Here is a 20,924-nt window from a genome sequence, read left to right on the forward strand (position 1 = left end):
TTTGATCCAGACACTCTGGCACCTACAGTATTATCTGCTGACGGTAATCTTATCTAACAGCAAGAATCAATTATTCTTGATCAGCAACGTCCGAAAGTTGCGAGGAACATTTTTATCTGATGCGCTTACACTCCAGAAAAATGCACTCTTCGTACTCGGCAAAGCATGTCATAGTTTAGGTGCATGCGAGGGTCTCCGAAGTCCATCAGTGCACCCGCAGACCTCTGATACTGATACAGTATGTTCTTGAACTGCCAGGCTTTGGAGCAATCGAGAATTCGCGCTTGAGATGGCATCACAGCCTCCTACAGCGCAAAAATCGACTTCAAGATGGGGCTCCTTCCTAGCTGGAGTCGAGTCGAGGCTGGACACCATTTTGGCAGACGAAGAGACAAAAGCCCCACTGGCAAAAACTGATGGAGGTACACAAGAGCAACCAGGGAAGAAGGATGGCATGGCAGTTCCCCTGGCCGCAATGCCGACACCTTCAAGGACAGCGTCAGCCAATCGAGCTCAAGAGCGTCTCAATGAGAAATTGGCAAAGGCAATGGCCAACCGCAATCTTGCCAAAAAGGGTGATACTTCAGTGACACCCTCGGGTGTACCTTCACGGACAGCCAGTCCAGCAAACGTTGCGGCCAGTCCAAGGACAAGTTCCGATCATCAGAGGGAGTCTAAGCGCGAGCAAGATGGCAAAAATGAGCAAGGGCAAAGCGAGCAAGAGATGGCATCAGGTGATACAGTAACGGTCAATAGGACGAGCGAAGATCAGGAGCTTGAAGATCAGCGCTCTGAAGCAACTTCTACAGGGACCCCGCCTACAGCTCAGTCGCCCGTGGCTACGGTAGAGGACACCAAAGACGAGTCCGATATCCCACGCCCTTCAACCGACTCGCGTGGCTCCATTTCAGCGCGGCAGTCTCTGGAGTTGACAAGGGCTACGACACCCAATGCAAATGACTCTCCTAAGTTGAATGGCATCCTTATCGACTCAAGCCTGAAAATGCCAGCAGAATACGAAAAAATAATTGAGCAGATGCGATCGGATTATGAAGCAGCGGAGCTACGGCGCCAAGAGGAGACGCATATATACCTAGAGCGGATAGATGCTCTACAATCTAAGCTACAGTATTTAACTAAAGAGGCTGCCGAAGTCGCCAAGAATGCTTCAGCGGAGGCTCAATCGGGTAGCATTGAGCACAAGATGGCTGCAAAGGACGAGAAAATCGCATTGTTAATTGAAGAGGGTCAAAAGCTCTCTCAGACCGAGCTAAAACATATAAGTATCATCAAAAAGCTGCGAGTGAAGTCGACCGAAGACGACAAGGTCGTAGCTGACTTCAAGCGGACGAACGAAAAATATGAGAAGTCGGCTCGGGAGGCTCAGGAGAGAGCGAAGCGGGCTGAGAGCTCCGAAAAGCGGGCACTGGAAAGGCTTAAGTCCCTCGGACGAATTGAGAAAGATCTGGAAAATGTCAGGGCAGACCGAGATGCCAAAGACTCGCTCATGCAGGATCTTCAGATCGAGCTCTCGCAGGCAACCTCCGCCGCCAAAGAAGCGGAAGTCAAAGCCAACGCTGAAGCGCTAGCGGCAGAAAAGAGACATGCGGCAGACCTGACAGATGAGCTTTCAAGCATCAAAGCCGAAAAAGAGCTAGCTGAGAAACAACACCAACATAAGCTGCGGGAGCTCAAGGAGAAAGCCGAACGAGAAAAGGAGCGGGCCGGGGTCGCCGAGATAGAACGACAAGGCGAGCAGAATATTTTAGAGAGCAGACTAGAAGCCTACCGCGCCCGAGCTGAAGAGGCTTCAGCCGGCCAAACAGGGGATGTGCAGGCCAAGCTTCTTCGCCAGTTTGAGACCTTGCAAAACCAGTATGCCATTGCTAGTGAAAATTGGCAGGGTATCGAGGGATCGCTGTTGTCTCGGGCTACTATCTTGGAGAAGGAGAGGGACGACATTGCCAAACGGGAAGCCGATATACGACGAAAGGCTCGGGAAACAGTATGGTCTTCTTTTGTGACCCATTCTATGGACCGATCGCTAACGTACAGCAGAGCATGAAGTCTAGACGAATCGAAGAGGAGCTCGAAAGGGTCAATGCTAAAACAGAGGATATGGACCACGAGCTTTCTTCCCGCAGCATCCAACTCGCTACTCTCAACGAGCGATTGGCCAAATCTGAGGCTGAAGTCACAGCAACAAGAGAGGACCTCAAAGCCGAACGTGAAGCATGGGAAGCACGCCAAGCGCAACGAATCGAAGAAGAAAAGGCTCGAATGAAAGAAGAAAATGTGCGGTCCAACACTCCAGACACACTTTACCAGCAGTTCCGAACCGAGTCCCCAACTATCCACAATCGCACACGCAAATCGTCCAACGCGGACCGCAGCCCACACGCCCGCCGTATCCAAGGTCTCGCAATCACTGGGGCTACCAGCCACCCATCCAGTGAACGGCCGCTCAGCAGACGCTCATCCTCGCAGCCTCTGCACAATCTGCAAACTTCAAATCTCGAGCACCACCGGCCTGTATCTCGTCATGACTCTTTGAGCACTGTGCCCCAGCTATCTGTCAATAACGGTGTGCCTGGAACGCCCTCTGGATATGACAACGATGACTTCTTCGATGTTCAAACCCCCGCCACCCCTGAACGAACCATCAATGACGCAATCTCTGCATCCACCGCCGGTGCCGGCCCCTCTGTCCAATTAGTCGAGCGCATGTCCGCTGCGGTTCGGCGTCTTGAAAGCGAGAAAGCTAGTCACAAAGATGAGCTCAGTCGCTTGTCTGGTCAAAGAGATGAAGCAAGGGATCAGATTGTTGGGCTCATGAAGGAGGTGGACGAGAAGAGAGGGTGGGAGAGCAGAGTCAAAGAATTAGAGAATGAGATGAAGGGGGTGGAGGAGAGGTATCTTACCACGCTTGAGATGCTTGGGGAGAAGAGCGAGCGGGTGGAGGAGCTGAAGGCTGATGTGCAGGATTTGAAAGGCATGTATCGGGAATTGATTGAAAACACTATGCAGTGATATGCTCTGGGAAGCGGGTCGCTGTACTCAGGAGTACAATATCCTGAGGCGTTCGGGTGGGTTGTTCTAGCGGATACCCCATTCAGGGTACGGATAACTACTGCGGTTCTTCAATGTCCACGCCTTCTCTCTCCGCACTTTGCAATACGAACTGCCGTATCTAGTATAAGTACTTAGTCATGTTGAGATGCAAGTGTCGGATCTTATGTTTCACCTTCTTGTCTGGTGCCAAATCGATCGCCAGATTCCCGTCTACATCTCTCTTGTCCGTCTCAGCGCCGGATTTTAGCAATACCAGCGCAGTGTCTCCATGCCCTTCCGAGATCGCTTTTGAGTCATCAGCCTCCAATTCATCATCCGCTGACCCAAAAAGAGTGCAGCGAACTTACCATGATGCAAAGCAGTAAGGCCCGAGATATCAGTAGCGTTCAAGGGACTCTTATTTTCGAGCATCAGGTTCACCATAGGCACCGAACCAATAGCAGCAGCTCGGTGAAGAGGCAATTGCCCTCTCTTGTCTTTCACGCGAGCTGTGGCTCCGTGGGATATGAGTCTCCGCGCTATTTCGAGGTTGTTTTTTGAGGCTGTAAAATGTAATGCTGTCTGAAAAAGGCTGGATCAGCTTTCGGTCTAGGTGATGCAATGAGATAGGTCTAGGGAAGAAATTGACCTGTCCGCTGTAGTCTGAATATGTAGAAACATAGAGTCAGCATGGGAATACTGCAACCATCATTCTCTGAACCTTTTGCTTAATTAGAGACATATTGAAAGCCTACTCTTCGCGTTCACGTCAGCTTCCTTGCTCAGCAGCATATCGACCAAGGATTCCCCTTCTCGCAAACTCGCAGCGATCATCAACGGCGTCCAGCCTGAAGCATCCTGCCACGCATGTCAGCAGTAAAAATGGCAGACCACTCTCTCACGAGTAAGAGAGTACTTGAACATCGGGATCAAAGTCTTGTCTCGACACTAGCAGCTCAACTACAGGCATGTGATTGTAGGAAACGGCCCAATGTATAGGGAGCCGTTCGTCATCATCTCGCCTTGTTGCAAGCCGAGGATTGGCCTGGAGCGGTTAGCTTCGAGGATTAGTATTGGAGAGTGATATTTTACGTTGATGAGAGACTCTACAGCTGCAGCTATGGTCTTGTAAGCCGGGGTCCGATGTCAGAGCAGAAAACTATGGCATACTTCTACCCTCGCGAGCGGCCTCATGAATCGCAAATTTCGAGTGTTGTTCCGGATCCATAGTAAGAAGTGAGTGTGGTAAATCCTAGCGAAAATACAGATTAAGAGTCCAGATTGAAGGGGGTTCTTTGTGGTTGCATGTTGAAAGGATCAACCCTAGCTCGCTTAGCTTGCTGCTTGGTGATACATTGACCAAAGAAGCTTAGCGCTGTATAATCTCAATAACGGTTTGTATTTTGACTAGGGTTATTCTTCTCTCCACAGTTCAACAACATCCGCACAAGACGCCATCCCATTGCAATCTACAAAATGACTGCCGTCTCCGCGCCCGTAGACTCACTTGCAAAGAGTTCCGCTAAGAGAACAAGAGAGCTCTTTGGATCTGATTACACCACACCAGCGCCATATTTTGCCGAACGGCCCCAGGAGAATCCTTTCCAACTCGCAGAACGAGCTGGCCTAGCTTCACGGATACGAAGCGAATATGAAGATGTTCGAGAGCTTCCTCCAGCTCTTGCGACGAAACAGAAGACTGCTGCTGCGGGAGCACGGCGCAAAAAAGTCAAGCAAGAAGGATCTGATTCCCAAACGGCCAAGATGATTGAGGGAATGCCTCTCAAATCCGAAGCGAACGGAGGGTCATCTACAGCTTTGACATTGCGTGCTCCTGGGTCTGGGGCTACTCCGAATATCAATGGAACTACCACGGGGCGCTCTTCATCGAGCTTGATACGGAGGGAGAACATACAGCAACCGAAGCCCGACTGGCATGCGCCATGGGAACTTATGCGCGTCATATCAGGTCATCTGGGCTGGGTACGGGCTCTGGCTGTCGAGCCGAACAATCAGTGGTTCGCGAGTGGAGCTGGGGATCGAACGATCAAGATCTGGGACCTGGCGTCTGGGTCGCTGAGGTTGACACTCACGGGGCATATATCGACTGTACGAGGACTGGCAGTTTCACCTAGACATCCGTACCTGTTTTCATGTGGGGAGGACAAGATGGTCAAATGCTGGGATCTAGAGACGAATAAGGTCATACGGCATTACCACGGGCACCTGAGCGGCGTCTACACCTTAGCACTACATCCTACCCTGGACGTGCTAGTCACAGGAGGTCGAGATGGTGTTGCAAGAGTCTGGGATATGAGGACAAGAAGCAACGTCCACGTACTCAGCGGCCATAGGCAGACAGTCTCGGATCTCAAATGCGAAGCAGCTGAGCCTCAAGTCATCACTTCATCGCTCGACACGACTGTTCGACTCTGGGACTTGACAGCTGGAAAGACTATGGGCGTTTTGACCCACCACAAAAAAGGCGTCCGAGCTCTTGCTCTCCACCCCACAGAATGGACCTTCGCTAGTGGCAGCGCGGGCAGCATCAAGCAGTGGAAATGCCCCGAAGGCGCGTTCATGCAGAATTTCGACGGACAGAACGCTATCATCAACACTTTGAGCGTGAACGAAGACAATGTGCTCTTCTCTGGCGGTGACAATGGATCAATCTCGTTCTGGGACTGGAAGACGGGCCATCGCTATCAGTCGTTGGATACTACCGCGCAGCCGGGATCCTTGGATGCGGAGTCTGGCATCTTCGCTTCGACGTTTGACAAGACGGGTTTGCGGCTGATATGCGGAGAGGCAGATAAGACGATCAAGGTCTGGAGGCAGAATGCTGATGCGACACCTGAGACGCACCCGCTTGAGTGGAAGCCGACCCTTGGCCGTCAAAAGTTCTAGAACTGTGATCCAATTGGCTTGAAGCATTTGATTAAACAACTGCTTCTAGATATCATCATATCATAGCGCAGGTGTTCAGGATTCAGGGGGTATCATCGAAAAAACGCTTCAGGGCGTCAAAAGCATTATACCAAACCCAGTTCTATCCAAACCCCAATCCTCTCACCTCCACATCGTCTTTCAACGCAAGCTTGACCTCCTCATCGCCTACTCCCAGCCTGACCTTCCCAACCCTGTCACCGCTTCTTCCACCCTCCATCCCAATCACGCCCGCATCTGCCAACTCCGCTGCGGCGAAACCCATGCCTAACACTCTGGGCACGGCGCCTGCTTTTGCCCCTTTCTTGAGCCCTAGACTCAAGCCATCCTCTTGGCTTGCGCTCGCAGCACTATCCGTCAACAGAAATTCATGAACATTCGGGAAGTCCGCTGCCATCACTCCTAGCCTTTTCGCCTCCTCTACAACATCGCCTAGTATACATTCACTGACTCCGCTTCTTCTTGTGCGTGCTGAAAGGGCTGCAAGAAACAATTTCGCGGCTAGTGGTAAGGCTTTCAGATACTGTTGTAGAGGACTGGATGTCGCCTCATTGATCGCTTGCTTGACTGTTGCAATGGTGACTTTGCCCCCCTTAGACTTCTCATGTGCAAAAGTAGTATTATTCTTCTCCTTTCTCCTTGCCAACTTGCTGGGTGTAGCCAGCAGGGGGTCCTCAGCAGCAATGTTCTCAGCTTCAGCGATTTCAACAGCTCGCCGACAGATATCTAGAGCACGCCTTGCGTCGCCGCTCACCGCTGCAACTTTTCGACTGGCGAATTGGATGGCGTCTGGGTCGACGATATTGTCTGGGACGTGGGAGAGGCGGGAGCGGATGATCTCTTGCAATTGTTCATGTGTATACCCTGGGAAGAGTATTCGAGTCAAGCCAAGCCGACTGCTGATCTTGTTGCTCAGTGTCCGCTCTGGCAAGTCCATGGTATTGGCCACGGCCAGCACGATCAGTCGACTGTGACGCAGGCCAGGCCAATTGAAGAAGTTGTACATGACGCTCTGATTCTTCGTTACAAGCTGGTCCAGCTCATCCATCAGTACCACACACGGCACTCTCCTCGGACTCGGATGGTCAAACTCTCGTTCCAGCAATCCCAGAGCATGCGATGCGCTCACCCGTTCCCCCTTCAAGGCCTCCCATAATAGCGAGTAGCTCTGATGTGGATCCGTGACTTTCATACCATTAATCTCGACAAAGATGAAATCATCCAGCTCCTCCGCCTGCACACTGGCATTCAACTGACTGACGACTTCGCGTACTGTAGCCGTCTTGCCTGTGCCAGGCGTGCCAGAAATGTATATACAAGCGCCAGAGCCCGCGGAGATGGCTGCTTCGAGGTGGGTGTAAACGGTGTCGAACTCAGCGGTCCGGCAGGGGAGCGTAAGAGGGACGGATGAGACATGGAGATTTGTGCGGGCGAGCTGAAAGGGAGAAGATGTGTGGTGCGGGGACAGGATGCGGGTGGACAAAGGTGTAAATGTCAAGGCTTTCTTGATCACTATGCGCTTGTGCGTTGGGGTGATGAACTTTTGAGGAGTACGCTTTGCTTTCGAGGTTGGAGTTGAGGCTTGACTGAACTTGCGCTTCTTACTCGGAGTTTTGGGCTCGTCTGGCTCGTTGCTGGGATCCCAATCATCCGCAGGGTCTTCGTTAGCAACATCGCCCCTTTTCCTCTTCCTTGTTGCCTTGGTCTGGTTTTGAACCCGCTCGATCAATGGCAGTATATCGTCGGCAGAACTGTATATATGTTCCCAATCGAATTCATCGGTGTAGGTAGCTGTCCGAGTATTGCAGCCTCTCCGGCAGATGAAGATCTTGCCATAATCTTTTGACGATCGTGGAACCCTCCCAGACGGATACTTGGATTTGAACTTCTCGGCTGAGACGATGGAAGCTCTACCGTTGATTGAGGTCAAAGGGTTTATGTCCCACGAAGGAGTAATGTAGACTTCGTACTGCCACACACTTAGCCTCGAATACAGCTTGAAGAAATTCCGAACGTACTGGCAGCGCATCTGTCCTCTTCTTTTCCTTGTTCCTAATCTCCCTCTCGGTAGAAAACCACATGAAATCCGCCGCCTTCTCGCCATCATCGTCCTCCTCAAACGTGCAGATCATGCCAATCCATGCTTCGTTCGTGCCCTCTGCCTTTAGCAAGACGCAGTCGCCGACCATGCACTGGAAGTCTCCCATGCGGGCTCCCACAACGTCTCGCTTATCGCCGGCTCTCTTTGCTGGCTCCTTCGAGTAGATCCATTCCCATGGAAGGTCCTCGAGTCCCAACTCATCGTCCGAGTCTTCTCGCGCGACGCCGCCAACGGAAAGGTATTGTCTTGCGCGCTCGGCTTTTGACTTGGTGGTGCTGGTGGGAGAGGACGTTCTGTGAGGCATGTTTGCGTATCCGTACGTCTTCTCAGAAGATCAAGAGTCTCTATTCCAGTATTGCAGCGAAGCGATACATGTGTTCGACCACTAAGGGCTTGGGGTAACGCGCCGACGCGGCACGCTAATGCAAGCACTTTTCATTTTCGTGATTCTGCCAAGACCCGAGACCACACACTGTTCCGGGCGGAGAACCATATTCAACGTGGAGTCGAGAACCTTTCAACTCCTCAAATCTTCACTTTTTTGACAGCTTGCCCGGCCAGCGCAACGGCACGAGAGTCTATAGGAGGGAAAAAAGAATCTCTACAATGCTATGACTAGGGGACAATGGCTATTAGCCGTATGGGCTGCACGGTCCCGTCCTGCACTTGCCTTGAGAGCCAAAGGGCGTTCAGCTTTTGCCACCAAGCCGGATGATATCAAGCCCGAAGCCTCCCAAAAGACCCGCTCTCGCATCGTCCGCATCACTTCCCGCTTGCCTAAGTTTTTGCAGGGCTACACTACGCCATTGATCAATGCACCCCTGACTCACATATCTGCATTTCTGCTCCTCCATGAATTGACTGCCGTCATCCCGCTCTTTGGACTGGCCGCAACGTTTCACTACACAAGATGGATGCCTCCATTCGTCGGCGAAGGGAAGTGGGTCAGTGATGGGGTCGAGAAATTTGGGAACTATTTCAGGAAGAAGGGGTGGCTGGGTGAAGAGGGCAAGGCTAGGAGGTATAGGTGGTGGGGACGGGGCGAAGGAGGGACCAGGATTGTTGTTGAGTATGTCGGCCTTACCATTGCAAATTACATTGTACGAACCGGTCTGGGGTTTCTATAGCTGACCAAATTAAAGGTTCGCCACAGCATATGCAATTACAAAGGCGTTGTTGCCACTCAGATTGATCCTTAGTGTCTGGGCAACACCCTGGTTTGCCAGGGCTGCCATTGTGCCGTCCACCAATTTGATTAGGAGAATATTCACAAGGAGGAAAAAGAAGTAGCAATGCTGATGGTAGCTTGGATAGCATCACATGGCGATAAAAAGATGTCTGCCCTTTCGCAAATTGTACAAGTCCTTAGGAGGTTTGTTCTCCGGGATTGCCGTGTAGCTGGGTAGTTGCAACCGGAGTTCATCTACTCATCGAACCTGCTGCAATGTTCTGCTGCTGTGAGGTCCCCGCTCGGTAATCACGACACACTTTTATGCGATATATACATGGCAGCTTCATGACTGTTGCACCATTATGATCAGAGATATTAGCCTTCTGCGCTGCCAAATCGTGAAAGAGCTCGCGGATTGCATCCACCAGTACCATAATGGAATCTATGGCCATCTCGGGATGTTACGATGCCGGCTACTAATAACCCCAGTCACATTCATCTGGCTAGGATTCAATTTCTTACAACGTACTTGATTTTTTTACGGGACAGACGAATGCAAGTATCCGCTCAAATTGCTAGCAGTACACGTCACACTCTCAGAATTGCCAGCCAATTGATCTGAGACTCTGTGGAAAGCGGTTTGCCCAGCATTCACCCTCAGCATTCACCCTCAGCATCTGAAATCACCGTCGACGTTCATTCCCTTGGTGGCTACAACATCCGCTTTCACCACTACATTTTACACAAATAACCCGGCAACTTTACTTCTCTGCCACCACCATCCGTACATTTCCCACGCAACCTTTCCAGACCTGCTCACACTCCTAGGCTTTGGGTTCGAGGTTCCAATGAGAGCAATTAATGCATAAGTGAGAGCGGAGTTCGCATCATTATCCGCAGCAACTATAAGGCTTCACTGGTCGAGCTGGCCTGTGCTCGAAAAGTTTCCCGTTCTAATCTGTGATCGCTGTTTGTTACCCTCATCAATATCATTCAAGCTTAAATCTTGAACGGAGAAGTGAAAGCTCACTTTACTTTACGCCAAAACCTGCAGTGACATCCGCGCTTCACTGTACGAGTCGGTTTGTTTTCCAAACTCATTTCTTCAGTGCTGTGACGCTAACTTGTCAGTCTCAATCTTTGTCACCCAAGCTGAGATCTGAGCGAGCAAGCAAGCGCCAACTTCACTCCAACATCTGCAGTAACATTGGCGCTTCCTATTGGAGCTGATACGATCTCGGAAGCCACTCATCCAAAAGCGTGACACCTACCTGGCCGCTTCGAAGCGTACCTTTTAACATCAATCATCTCAATACAAGCCTAACATTTCCGATTGTTTGTCTGGTCCAAGCAACTCCAGAAGTGTATCTTCTATTACCTGAACTCAAGTACCTCCAAGCAAAGGATTGCCAAGAGGCCTTTTGCAGAGACTTCGTCGGGTTTGACCACATCACTATACTGTTGGATTTCATCATCTTGGGATCTCGTTCTCCGGTTTACATCAACACTGAGCAACTTCACACAATATGTCACCAACCGAACCCTCCGACGAGCCCTGGCATGTGGTGGATCGTCGCACGCGGAAGAATCAGGCTCTGTTACAAGCAGGGCCCAGTGGCAGAGCTTCGCCAAAAACTCAGCTTCCATCACAGACAGCTTCAAACGGCCAAGGTCTATCGAGATACCAGCCTGCATCCCAGATAGTTCCCAAGGATAGTGATTCACAGAACCCTCAATTTCCCACACGGCCAGCCCCTACCTTTCCGAGCTTATCAAATTCTCAGTTTGTGCTGTCGTCAGCTCCCAATGGCCGTGTCCCGTCCAAAATCCAGGCTCACTCAAAATCAGCTCCGAAGCAGAAGGAAGACATCCCGTATGAGATCAAGAATGCGAGGGAGTGGGACCCGAAGAGACGACTGCAAGCTGACTCCTCATCTGAGAGCTCTGACGATGACGATTACTACGATTCAGATTATGATGAAAGCCAGCAAGTTTTCGGAGATGGCTCCCGGACCATGGCAGACGATGTGTTTCAGCCTGTGACCAACAAAGGCTCCCAATCCAATGCACGTTCTCATGGGCGACCGCCAGCTCAACTCAAACCCTACCCTCACCGCAAGCCCTCAGGTCAGCGTCGAGCACATCGGCGGGTCAATTTCAACTACAACAAAGATAACCTAGCTAGGGCCGCCTTCCGGAAGAGACTAGACCCTACAGGAACATTCATGCTACCCAAAGACTGCTCTGAAATTGAGCCGAATCAAAAGAGAATGTACGATATGTTCGACGAGATCGGGGTTCGTCTGCGATCGTTCATCCGCCCACCTCAGCACGCCAAGGATCGTGAGCTTCTTCTGTGGGGAGACGCTCGTCAAATTCAGGCCACCAAAGCCGAGCTTCAAGGGCTTGTCAATCGTTTCATTGGCTTTCCGCAAAAGTCAGCCAAGGAAAAATTCGCCAGGGAGACATCAAGTATAGGTGATCAGTATCACCGATCGAATAAGAAGATGCAGAAGGAGACAAAGATTCTAGAGTTCCAACAAGTGCCAGCAGAAGACCGGATCTTCCCATATACAGGTACTTTTCTATGGCCAATCGACGAGGTACGGCCGGAAGATATTCTAGGTTCGAGCTTGGAGGCATTCGATCCCATTCGCTTCCAATACCAATGCCACATCGTCTTCGATAACAAACTTTCATCCTTCAGGATCTTCAGCGACAAAGAAGAGTCTGTGAAAAGGACTATGGATCGTATTGAAGGGACGAAGAGAGAGTACGTTGCAAAGATCGCCCAACCTGATATAATAGTTCTGGTAGAGCCACCAAATCCATCAGCGATCAGGAAAGATGTCAAGGTACTTCCTGCCTCCCTCAGCGATCCGAAGATAGCCATGAGCATGATTCCTGTGTTGACGGGGAGTACACTGGACCGGGAGGCTCGCAAAGAATGGCTTAATGAGAGTAATGAATTGACGATGAAGAACAATCGCCGCATGGAGCTATCACTACGGAAATGCATTGGATATCTACCTCACTACCGTGGTCTGGTCCGAATGCGCATTCAATTTGGGACATTCGCATTGAAAGTATTCCGTTGGAAGGAAGGGGCAGATTCCATTCCCTTTGAAGATTTCATGAATAATACGACTATGTCAGAGACGAAGGGCGTAATGATTAGAGAGTAAGCCAACCTCTGAATATATTCCAGTGCTTTACTTATCTTGATATCTAGTCTACAAATTAAGAAAGACGCAACGACGATCATAGCCCAAGTCCAAAAGGCCACCGATCTTTTCCTACCGATGGACAGCTCCAGCACTTCTCTTGAAGAGGTTGTGCCGTCCTTCAGCGCTTGCTTCGAATTCAGGAACCCGAATAGCCCATCAATGAACTTCACGCTCGAAATGAGCAGTACTTCCGCGGCTCCAACCATCTACGAAAAAGTCCAAGAGCTGTGGATAAGGACGGATCGTCGAGGCATTGCGGTTCCTTTGGAAGCATTCATGGTTAGACTTGATAGGTATGTTATCCAGATTTCGCCCCCAAACGCCTTACTGACAGGTTGACAGTGGGGTTTCTTGGAAGCTTAACGTCTCTTCCGAAAACAGTATCGACTCCAGTCGAATCAATCCTCAAATGATAGAATTCGCGGAGAGTGTCAAGCTATCGAAGATTCCAAAGGCCAGGACTGAGCTCACTGGCCAAAAAGTGTTCACATGGAAGAAAGATCTCTCAGGCATTATGCAGCCCTCGACATTCCAGCAAAAGACAGCTATGAGATATCGACTAGCCCATCAACCTGAGTGGGAGTTCGAGCTTGCCCGGTACGACAACTATGGTGATCCAAAGAACGAAAACGTCCCGGCGGAGACGAATTGGGGCGCTTCACTATATAACACAAACTGGGACTCCATTCTCAGGCTCAATTCCACCTTAAGCATTGGTGAAGCAGCTAGATGGGACCCAAACCTCGAGACTTTCTTTCCGTCGAGACCTGGCACTGTCGATATGGAAGGAGTGGGAGGAGCGGATCCTCGGGTGATAGATTTCTTAAAGAATGTGGAAGTCGTCACCAAATTCATTGACTGCATCAAGAAAGAGCTGCCCCATCTCAGAGGGTAGGTCGGCGGCTGGTAAATAGACATGACGATTCACATCAAATCCCGGAGGAGATGGTAAGTCCGGATTTGGCTCAGGCGTTGGCTTTAGATTAGCACATCAAATATCACTTGACATGCAGCATCTTCACGTGCCACCGTCGTCTCCACTATTGCTGCTTTCGCTAACTACTTTCTGTCGTAAAACTACAAGTACACCCAGTCAGCCACTTTGCAACCATTTCCTCCTCCCTTCAACCAAAAATATGAAAGCAACGAGCGTGCACTCACCATCTTCGACAACACTCAAATTCCCCTGCTTCCCCTGCACGATCCTCTCAAGATCCTGCAGGTTCCTCCCCAGCTCCTCGACTTTCCGTGAATAGAACTCGCGCGCAGCTGGTGGTGTCTGGATGTAATTGAGATCAGTTCGGATACTCCTCCCAACACCTGTGTGGTCGGTCGACAGACCTTCTCAACGTAGAAGCCCGTTCCGATATCCACTAGGACCGCATCTGTAGATGCCAGTTTGCCGGGGACGTAGAGTGAGGGTGTCAGAGGGACGAGGATGGGTGTGCCTGTGGTGGACCGGCTCTCATCAGCATTCGTGCCTCCCATCCCTCTGCGCTCTTTCTTTCCTTCCTCCCCACCATCCTCATCTCGGACCTCCCCATCTCCCTGCCCTCCTCTCCATCAATCTGTACCAATTACCTACTCCCGACGATCCCGCCCGATCCCCTTTCCCCTTCCCCTTCCCCCTCCCCGTCCCTCACAACAACAAAAAAGAAACCCAACCTACCCTCATCTCTCCCCAACCCATCCCGAACACTGACGCCACAGTCCCTGAACTTCCCCTGCGCGGCCTTGAGCCGACTGAATGATGTTGTCATATGCTGCAGTTCTTGCGTGAGCTGGTTTTTCACGTTGTTGAGTTGGGCCGTGGGGAGGGAGGAGAGGTCGACTGTTTGTTGTTATCAGCTGGGAAACGTGTGGGATGTGGTGGAGGGGTCTATTTGGAGGAACGTGTTGGAGAGTGCGGTGGGGGCGTACTGGTTTGAGGTTGGGATTGAGTGGTTGATGCCATGTTGTTGCTGAAGGGAGGTGGGGGGGAGGGGGGTGCTGAAGGAGTTTGGAAATGGGGGTTCTTTGGCGGAGCGGAGGGACCTCGGCTGGGTGCCATTTTGGCCAAATTTGGTGTTGGTTTTTGTGGGCCGTTGATATCATCATAACTTCGTACGTTGTCGAACCATCATCTACTCAATGCATTTGCTTACATCCATCGAATGGAACGTTCTCATCATGTGCATTGACTTAAAATCTTCTGAATTTTTTTACAATTTGGGTATCAAGTCTCGCAGCGTTGCATCTATCAAAGTTTCTGACTGTCTTCCGCCGTCTTAATTGTAGAATTTATCAAGGAGGACAAAGAATTTGTTCCTAAGTCTCTGTCAGTATCGATTCACTTCACCCCAAATTCTGTCTGCTGACTTTGAAGGCGTCGGCACATAATCTCTAGTGTATTCTTCTATCACATCAACGTCCTTCAATAGGTCAACAGCATTGGGCTCTAGCCATCGCGTCTTCTTATAAAATTTCCAGAAAATGAAGAGGACCGGGAAGACACCAATCATTGTATACGAAAAGAGGAATGTTGGAATGCTCCACTGTCCGGGCAGAAATACGGTATAGCCTCCAACAAAGGTCATGACGAAACAACCGGAGAGCGCGTACCATGCGAGGTAAGGCTGGAACCGGCCTTTATAGGGCAGAGAATCTCTTGATAGGCCTTGAGCATCGCAAGCCTTCTTGAAGCGGATAAAGGTGAAGGACATAACCGAGAAATTGATCAGTTGAGATGCGGTGACCTGATATATCTCAGCCTGGAGCAATACTTAGGCATAACCCATACAACATACCAAATTGACGAACCATTGCAGCACCACTGCCGCTCCAGACTGGTGATTGTGGAGTCAGCATTACTCTTTCGGGAGGTTTTTTGAATCGCGAGACATGTCTTAGGAGCACAGAACTCTCTGGACATGCTTGACGACTCATAAGACTGCATGAATGGGGAAGAGTTGCCTCGGAAATTATAACGTACGCTGACCTGCAGGAAGCTCAGCAAGCTCAGCGCCAGCACCAATAACACACAATATACCGGAACGCCACTCCTCGTACACCTAGTGAATATCTTTGGCGCCTTGCCTTCCAGTGCCAATCCAAGGAGACTTCGACTCGCACAGTACACATAGCTGTTGCCTGCACTGAACGCTGCCGACAGAACGAGCGCATTGACAATATCTGGCAGCACTTTGATACCAAGGCGATTCATAGCGACCACGTACGGACTTGCTGCTGCTCCAGGTTCCGAACTTGTAAATGCATCTACAAGCTCTGGATCATTGTACGGTACATTGATTCCTACAGCCAGGCTACCGAGCACAAAAAAGGCCATCAATCGTGCAAAGACCTTGTTGTACGCCCTCGGCATCACTACCCGTGGATTTTCGGCCTCGCCTGCCGCCATGGAGACATAATCGGGACCGGCGACAGTGAAACTTGCTTGGATGAGGCATTGCAGAAATCCAAGAAAGCGGCCAAGTGAGCCTGTCTTATAAAGCTCGGCGAACGATCCAGGATTCTTCCAGTAGCGAAAGCCGAAACGGTCGTGGTTTGGATTGCCACCAAGCATGGTGATGAAGGTGTAGGCAATGAGGCCGACAATGAGTGTTACTTTGCCTAGGGCAAGCCAGAACTCAGATTCGCCGTACCATTTCACCGCAAAAACATTGATAAATCTTATCTCGAGCTATTAGCGATTCGATTTCCCTATGTCGAAAGGAGCATGTACCCATATAGGACGATGATGATGGCAATGATCCCGCCTGTTGGGACGGCGTCACTCCAATAATGGATGATGAGATTACAAGCGACGACTTCAAACGGGACGAGCATGGCTTCGAAGACGAAGAAATTGTATCCTGCAGCGACACCGAAGGCTTCGTCGACGTATCGGCCAGCAAAGCGGATGAAGGGGGAGGATATGGGAAGGTAAGTGACCATTTCAGCCATAGCTAAACAGTCATTTTGTCAGCATTTCATGTGATATTGAGGAACACGCTGCTTTTGCGAATTCCAATATTGGGCTGTATCTTCAGGTCTCGCCGGTCATAGGGCCATGTTTTACGGATTCGAGTTCACAGACGTCCTTTCTGATTTCTTCCGATAGTCAAGCTACCGAAGAATCGGTGGGAGCGATCTCATCGTCTAAGTCCAACGGGCACCCTCACACTCACGACGAACAGAAGAGAAAGTGGGTTTCGTACAAATCGTGACACATAATATGAATGTACACCTAGATCACAGGTTGATAAGATACGGAGTCTTCCTGTTTTAAAGACAGGGGTCCAAGAAGGTACGCTCCCTCTTCCATCCAACGTCTGTGAAGTGTGTCCTCTGGGATGTTCCTAACAATCTTTTTCGAGTCGACAGGGATGGAGGACTTACCAGAAGGCGAATGCGATGAAGAGTGACCCTGGACCACCCTGAACGAGACCGTGACCTGTTCTCGCAGTCGGCAACCTTCGGATTGCATTGGTGTGAGCTCGACGCACCTATCTGCACATAGAGCGCTGTTCCAATTGTCCTGTGCAAAAGGAGCAATCCTCAGCATCCGTCTTCCACGAAAGTAGCGTTTTCTTCTTCACATACCCTCCAATTCCAATCAGCTGTATATGCCTTGGCTTCAGCTTGCGGTGCGTGCTATCGAATAAGGGCTTGTTGGAGTCATGCGAGCTGGGCGAAGATGTTCTGACTTCCTCGTCGACACCGTGCGCGACGGGTGGTGCGTCCATACCATGTGTCTCGTCCTTCTCGTTGTTATGGATCGAAGGCACGTCGGCCATGGTGGGGCGATCGAGGCCAATCGAGGCCATGGCGGGGTCGAGGTCAGTCAGACGGACGCTGAGGCCCAGGAGGGAGAGGAGTGACTAGTTAAAGAATGTAGGAGAGTTGAATAAGGTAGGTGTGCGAAGAACGGCCATGTCGTTCATACTCGTAAGGTCGGTGCAAAGAAACGGTCAGTTGACCAGGACAGTTTGGGGGACAGGGTCCAGGGGTCCAGGGGTCCAGGATGTTTTCGTACCACTGGCCATTCGCACCATCGGAAATCAAGGGCTTACAGACTCAGGAAAGGAAAACAGTTGTCCTGCCATTAAGGTTTCTTGGTTTGATGATTTATTACATTCATTGCTAGGTGGCTGCCATCTAATTATGGCGGCAAGTTCAGAATTGAAAATGCATGGGATGGATCTCTCGGGATGTATCTTGCTAGATTACCTTAGGAATCTGTACCTAAGTATCACTTCAAGCTACCGTTGGGCGGCAGCGGAATGCGAATGAAGACAGGATGCGCTTCACGCGGCTCATAACGACTTGACGGCATCGTGTTGGTTAGCATGCGATAGGCACAATGTGTTTCAAGTCTTTGGGATCTGTGTTATTGCCTCCCCACATTCATCCCCCACTTCTTTCCACGTTACTTTGGCATATCCCAAATTCTGATTCATACATCAATGTTAGACTCTTGAGCGTTCGAGCTTGCTATGCACTTTGCCTATCCTCACAGTCTTCCTGAGAACGTCTCGCTCCTTCATGCAACATGATCTTCATGGCTGCGATACTCACAGCAGGGGCGATAATTGCACCTATCAATTCTCTGCATACGCCGTCAAGTAACATTCTCCGGTTCCGTTGTCCAGAAGACCACGCTGACAATAGCCAGTGGTTGGTCTAAACCAATCACTCAATGCAGGCCCCGGCGAAGTGGCCAACCTGACCAACATCAATCACTTCATTGTGGAGAACTGCGGTGACAGAACTTTCGATATCTACGAAACAGTCGCCCAAACCAAAATGCTGGCAAGATCCGCCCTTGCCGATGCTCTGCTAGAGGGAACGGACAGCGATTTTGGATATCAGGCTATGTTCAAGGAGGACGAGGCTCAGAAGGCTGTCGTGTCAATTTTAGATCACATCTATAATTCCAGAGGCAAGGCAAATCTGAGACCTCGTCCAGATACATTCTCTTCCCCTCGTCTCTCCTGCGTGACCGAGGATTCTGCAAAACTCTACGGTTATCTGAACTTGGGCTACGATCCTTGGCATAGGTGTCTTGCGGGCGGCCCTCGCTCCACGCCCATCCAAGCGTTCTACGCCGACGGTACAATCTACACGTTCCTGTGCCCAGCGGTTTTCGTTCAACCGCCTATGTCAACAAGGAATCATTGTCCTTCTGTCACGGGCAACAGATTTTTCGGGGACTCGGGAATATTTTATGGGAATTATCAGACGTATATTATGCTATACCAGCTCATTCGCTTCTACCTCGGCGACAACGCATTGACAAATAATACTGATCCCAAAGAGCAGCTAGACTGGAACGACTGTGTACATTTGAACACGTTGAACTCCGTGCTCAATCCAACAAATCTTCAAATTTATATCGCATGTAAGTAAAGTCCCATTCAAGGTTTTCACACAAAATCTATCATCGACTAATTCGGTATGTGTAGTGGTATCACAGCAGTGCACCAGCTGGCCCAATCCTTTCGCGCCACCGTTCTATCCTTTGGACCTGCTGTCTTTGACTTTGAGCCTAATCCGCTCTCCACTCTCGTCCATACCACGTAATACACTCTTACAGCCAATCTCGACACAGACATAATGCTCTGCCAGTATTCGAAATCTGCCAAATTCATCAATTGCCATGCTGCTCCTGCCCAATAACCTCTCAATTTTCGGTGCGAATGTTGCAGAGTCATGACGGGTCTTAAAGGCCTAATACCCTATCCAGATGACAAAGGAGCTCCAGAGCTCAATGAAGCGTCAAAGACCACAATGCATTGTCTCTACATTCGCAGTTCCAAAGGCAGCCGTACCTTTCCACACATCCAAGCTCTCCACAAATTGTTGGATGAGCAGCATCTCGAGATCTAGATCCTCTCTCTTGATGGCGCTGACCTATGCAAATTGTGGATTTGGTGCAAAATACCAGACTGAATACGCTATCTGGGCACGAGTTGACAAAATAATGGGTTGAGCTGAGGACTGCTCTTTACTTGCATCGCTTTCCCTTCCTCTTCCAATACCGCTGAGAAGCGAGGAACACCAGCTATCGACGTTATAGGCAAGGACGGGGCCTTTAGCCAGGAGTGGTTCGCATGTTAGCAGGCAAGCACAAACAATGGAGAAACAGTTCTCTATGCATGCCCCCTAAAACACTGGCGTTTGAGGAGACTGATCGTCGTTGGGAGGGAAGCCGCCATGGTGGACCGGAATGTTATAGATTTTATCGAACGTGCTCTGTACCTCAGCCATCCACACTATCCCGGCCACCAGGACCCTAGGTTTTTTCATGTCAGCTACGGCTAATAGTGGAAAGGTCGGTCGGACAGAAATTGGACTCACATGCCTCGAAAAACTGATTTGCAGACACATGAACCTTCCGCTGCACTGGCAATTGAGGACCACTACTAAACCCTAGTAGTAGGCAAAGCATAATGAGAATGATTGGGTAGAGAATTGGGGGTGTCTTTATCGGTGTTCGAGACTTCGGGAACGGATAGTATTGCTCATTTGAGCGCCGGGGTCGCAAAGAAATGCGGGAAGGTCAAGGAAAGGGCTGATGCGTCAGCGAAGGTTTGTATAACAAGCAAGGTATTAGAGAAAGTGACAGTGACAGCGGTCCCAAATTATCCAAAAACTGATGAAGAGCAGGATCGAAGACAAGATTATCCGGTTCCTTAATGCTTTCTCAAGCAATCTTCATCTTGAAACCCAGACTGTTTCGAACTGATTCCCCAAACAAAAGTCAAGACAGGAAACTCTCGCGAATCAATACTGCTTCCTTCCCTAGGTAGCTATAAAAACACCCGGGTCTAAGCAAACTTTTGTTACATTCTTACGGGCGTAATGCCAAGAAGGTGCAGACATCATTGCTCTTGTCAAAAAGTATGCTCGTGAAGTAGTTGCTGTTCTACCGAAAGCTCTTGAACACGGCGAAGCTACCTTTACATCCCTTCCCGCATACCGCAACCCAAGCTGTCGTGGGCACTCCAATCTCGTCTCCAGATTGGATGCAGAACTTGGCCTCGTGATCATCCAGTACCTGAGCAGTGACTGCCGGGAGCCTGGCCTTCTCCTCCTCCGTCCACTTCTTCGCGACCATGGCTTGAAAGTTCTCCAGCAAGACATTATCAAGTCTTTCCTTCCGGTGCCCCATATCCCTTCTATTACTGAAGTCATCTCAATGCTAGTGAAGCCTCCTTCTTGAAGGGTCTTGCCTTAATAGAATCCCGTCGCACCACGGTATCATGAGTGGCAATTTGGTAAGAGGATTTGCTGGTTTGAATCTTTTCTGCACTTGTCACAATATAGGCTTAAAATCCGAACTCATGATCCGACATGGTTGATTTGTCCAAAAACCGGCGGCCTGCATACGCCTTTCCGATGCGTCCGAAACATCATACACTTTATTTGCACTGCGAAACTTGGAAAC

At 50.1% G+C, this 20,924-nt stretch overlaps 9 protein-coding genes across 9 annotated transcripts; 5 read left to right on the forward strand and 4 right to left on the reverse strand.

Annotated features, from left to right (window-relative positions):
* Nucleotides 1-289: 289 nt before the first annotated feature.
* Nucleotides 290-3,030, forward strand: HO173_007483 (uncharacterized protein; the record flags this gene model as incomplete). Its single annotated transcript, XM_037309387.1, has 2 exons — nt 290-2,005; nt 2,059-3,030. 2 exons carry the CDS (start codon nt 290-292, stop codon nt 3,028-3,030), a joined length of 2,688 nt encoding a protein of 895 aa, XP_037163847.1.
* Nucleotides 3,031-3,127: 97 nt separating this feature from the next.
* Nucleotides 3,128-4,279, reverse strand: HO173_007484 (uncharacterized protein; the record flags this gene model as incomplete). Its single annotated transcript, XM_037309388.1, has 8 exons — nt 3,128-3,190; nt 3,245-3,357; nt 3,420-3,633; nt 3,701-3,714; nt 3,807-3,909; nt 3,968-4,096; nt 4,144-4,169; nt 4,222-4,279. The coding sequence occupies 8 exons, from the start codon at nt 4,277-4,279 to the stop codon at nt 3,128-3,130; spliced, it is 720 nt and encodes a 239-aa protein (XP_037163848.1).
* A 248-nt stretch (nt 4,280-4,527) lies between these two features.
* HO173_007485 (uncharacterized protein) lies at nt 4,528-5,958 on the forward strand (the record flags this gene model as incomplete). The annotated part of the gene is made up of 1 exon (XM_037309389.1): nt 4,528-5,958. The coding sequence occupies one exon, from the start codon at nt 4,528-4,530 to the stop codon at nt 5,956-5,958; it is 1,431 nt and encodes a 476-aa protein (XP_037163849.1).
* Nucleotides 5,959-6,100: 142 nt separating this feature from the next.
* HO173_007486 (uncharacterized protein) lies at nt 6,101-8,402 on the reverse strand (the record flags this gene model as incomplete). Its single annotated transcript, XM_037309390.1, has 2 exons — nt 6,101-7,966; nt 8,016-8,402. The coding sequence occupies 2 exons, from the start codon at nt 8,400-8,402 to the stop codon at nt 6,101-6,103; spliced, it is 2,253 nt and encodes a 750-aa protein (XP_037163850.1).
* Nucleotides 8,403-8,709: 307 nt separating this feature from the next.
* HO173_007487 (uncharacterized protein) lies at nt 8,710-9,388 on the forward strand (the record flags this gene model as incomplete). Its single annotated transcript, XM_037309391.1, has 2 exons — nt 8,710-9,167; nt 9,241-9,388. The coding sequence occupies 2 exons, from the start codon at nt 8,710-8,712 to the stop codon at nt 9,386-9,388; spliced, it is 606 nt and encodes a 201-aa protein (XP_037163851.1).
* Nucleotides 9,389-10,795: 1,407 nt separating this feature from the next.
* On the forward strand, nt 10,796-13,391 carry HO173_007488 (uncharacterized protein; the record flags this gene model as incomplete). Its single annotated transcript, XM_037309392.1, has 3 exons — nt 10,796-12,450; nt 12,502-12,789; nt 12,839-13,391. The coding sequence occupies 3 exons, from the start codon at nt 10,796-10,798 to the stop codon at nt 13,389-13,391; spliced, it is 2,496 nt and encodes an 831-aa protein (XP_037163852.1).
* A 123-nt stretch (nt 13,392-13,514) lies between these two features.
* HO173_007489 (uncharacterized protein) lies at nt 13,515-14,546 on the reverse strand (the record flags this gene model as incomplete). Its single annotated transcript, XM_037309393.1, has 5 exons — nt 13,515-13,573; nt 13,658-13,775; nt 13,838-13,944; nt 14,166-14,327; nt 14,417-14,546. 5 exons carry the CDS (start codon nt 14,544-14,546, stop codon nt 13,515-13,517), a joined length of 576 nt encoding a protein of 191 aa, XP_037163853.1.
* Nucleotides 14,547-14,763: 217 nt separating this feature from the next.
* On the reverse strand, nt 14,764-17,301 carry HO173_007490 (uncharacterized protein; the record flags this gene model as incomplete). Its single annotated transcript, XM_037309394.1, has 9 exons — nt 14,764-14,803; nt 14,855-15,231; nt 15,283-15,321; nt 15,468-16,164; nt 16,218-16,440; nt 16,693-16,721; nt 16,874-16,928; nt 16,981-17,012; nt 17,078-17,301. The coding sequence occupies 9 exons, from the start codon at nt 17,299-17,301 to the stop codon at nt 14,764-14,766; spliced, it is 1,716 nt and encodes a 571-aa protein (XP_037163854.1).
* Nucleotides 17,302-18,026: 725 nt separating this feature from the next.
* On the forward strand, nt 18,027-19,091 carry HO173_007491 (uncharacterized protein; the record flags this gene model as incomplete). Its single annotated transcript, XM_037309395.1, has 3 exons — nt 18,027-18,099; nt 18,150-18,875; nt 18,940-19,091. The coding sequence occupies 3 exons, from the start codon at nt 18,027-18,029 to the stop codon at nt 19,089-19,091; spliced, it is 951 nt and encodes a 316-aa protein (XP_037163855.1).
* Between the last annotated feature and the right edge of the window lie 1,833 nt (nt 19,092-20,924).

The sequence above is a fragment of the Letharia columbiana genome (assembly GCF_014066305.1).
Source record: "Letharia columbiana isolate WasteWater2 chromosome Unknown Sc0000024_s0, whole genome shotgun sequence".
Classification (NCBI taxonomy): Eukaryota; Fungi; Ascomycota; class Lecanoromycetes; order Lecanorales; family Parmeliaceae; genus Letharia; species Letharia columbiana.